Here is an 8,390-nt window from a genome sequence, read left to right as displayed (position 1 = left end):
CGTATCAACTATTTCACAGTGGTTGCCTCTACTTTTAACAGTGGTTTGCACTACTTTTAACCACTACTGTAGTCAAAAGTTGTGCACTATAAATAGGGAATAGGGTGCCATTTGGGAGTCACCCAGATCATACTCTCAGGAACACTACCCCTGAGAAGTCATTAAGACTGAGCAGCTGAGCATTGCACATCAGTTGTGTTTGATTTTCCAGTGGTACTTTGATTAGCCCTTGGAGGATTCCTGCAAACTGCAATAAGGAAGGAACATTAAATTACAAAAATTACCCTCTTTCATGAGTCACAAGACAAGTGGAGGGGGTGTGTATTGTCTCAGCTGCAGCGTAGCAGGATGTGCGAGACACCCCACTATGCTCTAGGGCCAGATCCCAGTTGGAGGCTTGGCTCCATGAACAGGACCCGCTCTTCCCAGCAAATCCGTTCCAACTCAACTACACCATTATGGTAAAACAGTGCCCTCTAGCGCCTATCAACTGTAGAGAACATGTTGGGTCGAAGCAGTGAATGACATAGACTTATCCACTCATCTGGCCAATAATAAATAGTTTTGGAAGCTTGGGTGAACCCGAACTTCCCCGCCTCCTCTGTGTGGCATGGCTGTTTGTTTTGGGTCACTGTGGCCCTTTTGTTGGCCAGGGCTAGCCTTTGGCCCCACATTTGAAAAGTGAACAAGACAGCACTCACTTAGAGGGAAAGAAGTGTGGGTACTCTCACAGGTCTGAGAAAGGATGAAAAGAGCACTTTGGCATATGAAAGAGAGAATGAGAGAGAGAACTAGAGAGAGAACGAGAAAGAGATAACAAAACACAGATCTGAAGTGAAGGGAACTGTCCGGTAGTTTCATCACTATCAGAGCATATCACACAGCAGCAGATTGGTCATCCTGTAAGCAGAGAGAACAGGAGCAAAAATGTACTCATCTACTTTCTGAGTTTAGTTTATTGTCATCTCTAAACAAGCTGTTATATACATGTTTATGCTGCTGTTACACCCATCATTGCATAAAGAATGTAATATATAGTAAAAAGCAAAAATGTACTTCAAAGAACTCGTTTCATTTGACCAAAGACTTTTCCAATCTTTTGATCACTGAACCATCAGGATGGTCATTAATTCAGTCTGGAACACATTGTTCAGTTGTCTTATAAAACACTTGGCTAGCATAAGAGGAGGGAATGGGATGTACCACAACAGGGCTTAGACAAGAGTGAGAGAGGGAGTCCAAGTACCCACAGTTCAATACTGATGGCATCCTCAGGGCAGAACTATACTCTGCTGAAAGCTCCCAGTGCCAAAGCCATGGGCTTTTATCCTCTTTCTATAGAGAGAAAGACTAAGTGAATAGGCCCTCTGGAGAAAAGGGAGGTGCATTTTCCCTAGACTTCAACACGAAAGGTTCTTGTTCGTAATGAAGTGTTGGAGTGTCTAGTGTGTTGAGAGGGGTATGTTGTGGTGGGGTATTTTTGGCAGTAAAACTTAAAATAAGGAGGGGAGTGATGTCTGGTTCATTGAGTCAGTCTAGTTTCATTTTGTAGAACTAACGATGGGTGGGATTGATGAAATCTTCACACAGGATGACTTTCATCTCTCCCGCTTCTTGACCAGAATGAAAAATCCGCCCAGGGCACGAGGTAAGATTGCTGCCAAGTATCTGGGTCAAAAACAGAGAGAGAGACAGAGAGAAAGAACGCAGGGACAAACAAACAAAGCGGCTTTAGAAAACATGGACCCTCTCCACGTGAATCAATATTCCATCCTTGTCCTAACTGTTGAGCAATGAGGTCAACTCAGAAAAAGAGAGAGGCAGAGAAAGTGGGTAAGAGAGAGGGAGGGGTGTCATCGTTTGGGCAAAAGCTGTGTTAAATAGTGAAGTAACCTGGCTCGGAGTATCACACACTAGGGATTTGGACGGACGTTAGAGGTAAGTGTTGAACAACTGTTTATTAAGATGCATATTAAAATATGAAATGTGTTTTTTTAATGTAAGTTGTGCGTGAGTAAATTACATTATAGTTAGATAATGGGGAACATGGAGGGTGGTAAAAATGTCCTTTTCTACTTCAAAGCCATCTTTGATAAATTATTGGAACATTATCTTTGGACTATGTTCTACCCCTTTGTTCTTCTCCTCATCAAAACTCACATCCGTCTGATGAAGACAGACAACCTATTATATTCTAAAATAATATGAGACATTTATGAAAAAGAAAAGTCAAAGAAAAGTGAAGAGGCATACTATCTGCTTTAGATAGACCAGAGGTTCTCAAACATTTTACGACCGGGACCCCTTTTGTGATAGCAAATTCATCGGGGACCACCTCATAATCAGAATACAACTCGAGTGAGAAAAAAAAATATATATAGCAAACAAGAAGTTTTACTACGACTTCGGCAGTGTATGGTCAGACGAACCAAGTAAAAGGCCCTTGTATGGAACATTTAAAAGACCTGCCTCTTAGCATTGGATTTCTTTCTTTTTTCCGTTTTCAAGCAATTCCAAACATTTTGTCATGGGGCAGAGATATTTTGTTGTTGCAGCTGTATAGTTAATATCCTGCAATTCTACACATGTATCATGCAATAAGACAGAGAGAAAACATAGAAATTTTAAACCTTAAATTACAGTGCATGTACGTCAAAAAAAATATATGACCTTGTATTCTATTGTATTGAACCCTCTAAACTTATTCCACGGATCCCTTGGCCAAAATGAATTTAATCTTTTGTTGTTAGTAATATTCATTTAAAAAATGTACATACTGTACCTCCGTGGACTCAACTTTGAGAACCCCTGACATAGACAGCATGATGTTCAGGAAAGCACATTGTTGTATTGTTTTGAGGGACATAATGCAGCAGCAAAGAGGGCTTAGCTAGAGAGCTAGAGTTGGCAAAAAGCCAGTTGGAGTGTTTGCCCCTTCACAAGCCAAAGCGAATCGTTGGTTTCGACAAAACAAATATTGAGTTGAAGTTTATGCAAACGTGCTATTTAAAAAACCATCGATTTTGACTGACTGTTCCTCAATGTCTTCCCCAGATTTTTGTGTGCAGCTGGATTGGAATAGAACTCTCCCAGGCAAAATGATGCATCCTAAGATGAAGTGGCTGTTTCTGATCCAACTACTGCTGATTGAACAGGCTTTGTGTAGGACACCAACTCCCCCTGCTCTGAAGAACACTCCGGCCTTCAAGACCTCCGTCTTAGGGGAGGGGGACACTATCAAAAAGGGGAAGCAGTTGCTCCTTGGGTCCCAGACCCAGCTTGGTCTTCCATCAGGTGCAGCAGAGAGTGCGGCCCCTGAAGAGTGGGTGGTGCAGGATGAGGCCAGGGCACAGTCTGCTCAGCGTGTCGTCACCACGCTCAAGGCCAAGCTGCAGGGCCGAATCCTCATCCAGGCCAACACCAGCTGTGAGGAGCTGCTGTCTGCCTCCACCCTGCAGGACCCCTCCTCCGCCCTGTTGCCCCGGGAGCTCCTGGGCCTCTCCCTAGTGCCCGTGCTGGTGGTGGCAGGCTGTCCCCGGGAGGCCCAGACCCTGGTGCTCAGGCTGTACAACCTGCTGGGGGTGGAGGACACTGAGGAGCTCCTCATAGAGGTGGAGAGTCTGATGGCGAGTGGAGCACCCCATCCCAGAGCCACAACACCCCCTACCTCACATGTGGGGAAGGTCCAAGCAGAGCGCCACCTCCAGGCAGTTATGTTCAACATCCAGCAGCTGGCCAGGGCTGGGGAGGGCCGTAGGGGGCAGGGGGCCTCTGGAAAGGGGAAGCAGGAGCAGTGTCAGGGCTGGACCAGGGTGAATGGGACCCTGCTGTTAGGGGATGCGATGGAGGGAGCCACAGGGGGGCTGGAGGAGGCGATAAGGGCCTGTGAGAGCCTGGGGTCCCAGTGTGCGGGTGTGTCCCATAACAGAGGGCAGTACCAGGCAGTTCTGAAGCCAGGCAGCCGGGTGGTGCCTTCTGAGGACACTGACTCAGAATGCTGGATTCGACAGTGCCAGGTGCAGGAGGAGAAGTCACCTGTGGCCTCAGGGCGGCGGGCGCGGCGCAGCCCCCAGCGGAATTGCGTCAACAAGAAGGAGGAGCGGGTGTACAACGTGGTGGAGTGGATCCCTGTCGTCAGCACCCTTTACAACCTGGGCACGGCCGTCTACTACACCTCTGTCAACTGCTCCGAGACGGCCAAGGAGAGAGCCATCCTCAGCGCCGTCGACCTGGGCACAGACGCCCTCATGGCCGTCACTGGGGGAACGGTGGGTGTAGCGGGCTACGTTGCCGGGGCAGGCGTGAAGACGGGGGTGAAGGCTGGGATCAAGTACCTGCTGTCCTCCATGAAGCAGCAGGAGGACCTAATAGTTAATGAGTACAGTTGGGAGGAGGGAGTCATTACCATACAGTAAACAGCCAGTAGCCTGGTAGGTAGTCAGATATGATTTTGCTTCAGCCAATGGCATCATAAAGAGATGTGGCGACCAGGAAGTGGTCTCAGGGAACCCCTGAGTCAACCCTCTTAGACCACCTTGACCTCTCCTCTACCCCGTCCTCTCAACCCAAACCCCTCCTCTCCTCCTTCAGTACTATTGGTCAGGTCAGACTCAATTTCCACCTCTGATACTTCAAGTGCAGGGACTATTGTAACGGTACTACTTTTCAGTTGATGTGTTGTTGTTCTGCCTCCTCTGGAAACAGATGGAGCAAAATTCATTGGCATGAAAGTGTGCAACTGCCCTTGAACAAAAATCATTGATTGATTAAATTATCATTCTAGCTAGTTGATTTTTTACGACTACTTTTGAGTGTCTTCTTTGACCAAATCCATAACTTCATCATTATATCAGGTAAGAATGAGTCATGACTGATTGAATATAAACTTTTAGCTTAGTCATTGCAAAGGAATTCACAACACTTTTCCAGGGCCTTTCAATGTGTTTTTTTCATTGCAAATTGATTGGACAAAACACAGGTAGGGGAGAGGGGGTCAGTTGAGCCATTTTTTACATTCTGCATCACTCTGTCAAGAGAAATATAGTATTCTTTCTAACAAAGATATCTACATATATTTCAGGATGTTATGTATCCCTGGAAATAATCAGAATTCATGTAAACATGAACGTTTTTTTAAACAAAGCTTGTCCAAAAAAGGTATCTTGGCACAATTTACTCGGGTATGGGGTAATTTGAGCCACGAAAGGGAGTAAGTTAAGCCGCCTACACATTTCTGTACTGAATTAAATATTACCACTACCTTTTTAAAAACATGTCTATCTTTATTTCCGAAACATAATTCAACACAATCACAAACGCTTTTTTTTGTCTTTTAATCATTTTAAGCATCTTTGAACACAGGCTTAACACCTAACAAAGATTTGTACTTAAAAAAAACACTTTTAACATAGGCCAGGCCCTGTTGTTACCTCATCTCCCAGCAATAATACCTTGTATTATGTCTGAGAAGAAAACGTGCTCAACTTGCCATTAGCTCAACCATTGGCTCAACTTACCCCAAGGCAAACATGTAGACTACAGTATATTTGCCCACACAGCTACACGGATGCCCTTTTATGGTAAGTTTAGGACCTCATATTGAAGCTTATAAAGACCCCAACTGATGTATAGAACAATCTCAAAATGATCTACTTTGGTTTAGATACAAGCATAATGACCTCTAAAACAATAAATTCATTTGACTTGGTGAAAATCAGTTTTTTGGACCAAACTTGCTTACCTCCTTTTCCATGTGGTTTCTTCCATTACAGACTACATGAAATGATGACCTCTTCCTAAATATTGGTCAAATGATACATTTTGTGTTTCCCAACAATGCAGAGAGAAAATAGATAAATAATTTAAAAAATACACAATGAGTAATGTTAACTTGGCTATAAACATGGGGCACCAGTACCGAGTCAATGTGCAGGGGTACCAGTTAATTGAGGTAGATATGTACATATAGGTAGGGGTAAAGTAACAAGGCAACAGGATAGATAATAAACAGTAGCAGCAGCGTACGTGATGAGTCAAAAGAGGTCAATGCAGATAGTCAAGGTAGCTATTTGGTTAAATATTGAGCAGTCTTATGGCTTGGGGGTAGAAGCTGGTCAGAGTTCTGTTGGTTCCATACTTGGTGTATCGGTATCCCTTGCCGTGCAGTAGCAGAGAGAACAATCTATGACTTGGGTGGCAGGAGTCTTTGACAATGTTTAGGGCCTTTTTCTGACACTGCCTGGTATAGAGGTCCTAGATCGAAGGAAGCTTGGCCTCTATGATGTACCGGGCTGTACGCACTACTCTCTGTAGCGCCTTGTGGTCGGATACCAAGCAGTTTACATACCAAGCGATGATGCAGCCGGTCAAGATATTCTCAAAGGTGCAGCTGTAGAACTTTTTGAGGATCTGAGGGTCCATGCCAGATATTTTCAGCCTCCTGAGGGGGAAGAGGCGTTGTTGTGCCTTCTTCACAACTGTGTTGGTGTGTGTGGACCACGTTAATTCCTCAGTCATGTGGACACCGAGGAACTTGAAGCTCTCAACCCGCTCCACTACAGCCCTTTGTTCCTGTATGTCTCTCTGAATAAGACTATAATGTAATGTCAAATTATGTGACTCATTACAGCACAATAGTCAGTAAAGGCTATTATTACAGTTGTAGATTGTTATACTACCAACATGCAATAATTTCTATTTTTTATGAAAGGACCTGCATGAGAAAGCAAGCTGGCAGTCATCCACTGGAAGAAAACTTTGGCGACTACTAAGTATTTTTTTTATTGAGCAGAATTACCTCAATTAGCCACAAAATCCCTAGTTTAAAAGCAACAGTTTTTCTAGAAGCTGTGCTGCGCCATTTTCCCTATATTTTACCCCACGTGGGCCGGCGCCCTAGCAATTCAAGTACAAATGAGGTCCAGCCCCTCGCCATTTGAGTGACAGCTAGCAAGATGCATACACAGCAGAGCAAGAGAGAGTAATGACATGGTGCACATACCAAATGAAATAAAATTTTAGTTGTCACATGCGCCGAATACAACTAGTGTAGACTTTACCGTGAAATGCTTGCTTACGAGCCTTTCCCAACGATGCAGGTTAAAAATAATAATAGAAATGAAATTGTAACGCAAGAGGAATAAAATACACAAGAATGGAGATATAAACAGGAAGTACCAGTACCAGATCAATGTGCAGAGGTAAGAGGTATTTGAGGTAGATATGTACATGAAGGCAGGGTAAAGTGACTAGGCATAGGTGTAGATAATAATAAGAGTAAAACGAACAGAGTAGCAGCAGCAAATGATGAGTGCAAAAATGTGTGTGTGTAATATGTATGTAAGTGTGTTTGTGTTGGTATGCATGTGTGTGTGTGTGTGTGTTGTGAGTGGGTTTTGTGTGGGAGTGTCAATGTAGTGTGTGTGAGTGAGTGTGTATGTATATATATATATTTTTTTTTTAAGTGGGAGAACTTGCATAATTGGTGGCTGACTAAATACTTTTTTGCCCCACTGTATATATATATATATATATATATATACATACACACATATATACATACACACACACATATATATATATATATATATATATATATATATATATATATATATATATATATATATATATATATATATATATATGTCTAATAAGTGGGCATAGGGTCAGTGAAAGATAGAGTAAGTGTATATAGTTTGGGTATACTACTGTCAACTCACCATCATTACGACCAGGGTAACGACTTTCCCGAAGCGGATCCTCTGTTTTGCCCACCACCCAGGACAATGGATCGGAACCCAGCCGGCGAACCAAAACAACGTTGCCGTAAAAGGGGCAGATGAAGCGATCTTCTGATCAGGCTCCGGAGACGGGCACATCGCGCACCGCTCCCGAGCATACTACTCGCCAATGTCCAGTCTCTTGACAACAAGGTTGATGAAATCCGAGCAAGGGTAGCATTCCAGAGAGACATAAGAGACTGTAACGTTCTTTGCTTCACGGGAAACATGGCTCACTCGAGACACGCTATCGGAGGATTCGGTACAGCCAGCTGGTTTCTTCACGCATCGCGCCGACAGAAACAAGCATCTTTCTGGTAAGAGGGGCAGGGGGGTATGCCTTATGATTAACGAGACGTGGTGTGATCATAACAACATACAGGAACTCAAGTCCTTCTGTTCACCTGACTTAGAATTTCTCACAATCAAATGTCGACCGCATTATCTACCAAGAGAATTCTCTTCGATTATAATCACAGCCGCATATATTCCCCCGCAAACAGACACATCGACGGCCCTGAACAAACTTTATTTGACTCTATGTAAACTGGAAACCACACATCCTGAGGCTGCATTCATTGTAGCTGGGGATTTTAACAAGGCTAATCTGAA

General features: G+C 43.9%; 1 protein-coding gene across 1 annotated transcript; it reads left to right on the top strand.

The window, feature by feature from the left end:
• Positions 1-1,825: 1,825 nt before the first annotated feature.
• On the top strand, positions 1,826-4,804 carry LOC120065184. Its single transcript, XM_039015970.1, has 2 exons — positions 1,826-1,938; positions 3,055-4,804. The coding sequence occupies exon 2, from the start codon at positions 3,099-3,101 to the stop codon at positions 4,413-4,415; it is 1,317 nt and encodes a 438-aa protein (XP_038871898.1). The 5' UTR covers positions 1,826-1,938; positions 3,055-3,098; the 3' UTR covers positions 4,416-4,804.
• The last annotated feature ends 3,586 nt before the right edge of the window (positions 4,805-8,390 follow it).

The sequence above is a fragment of the Salvelinus namaycush genome, chromosome 20 (assembly GCF_016432855.1).
Source record: "Salvelinus namaycush isolate Seneca chromosome 20, SaNama_1.0, whole genome shotgun sequence".
Taxonomy (NCBI): Eukaryota; Metazoa; Chordata; class Actinopteri; order Salmoniformes; family Salmonidae; genus Salvelinus; species Salvelinus namaycush.
The sequence above is the reverse complement of the archived record's forward strand: the minus strand, read 5'-3'. Positions and strand labels throughout refer to the sequence as shown.

Coding starts and splice junctions, on each gene's coding strand:
- LOC120065184 (XM_039015970.1), top strand. CDS start 3,099: ATGATGCATCCTAAGATGAAGTGGCTGTTTCTGATCCAACTACTGCTG.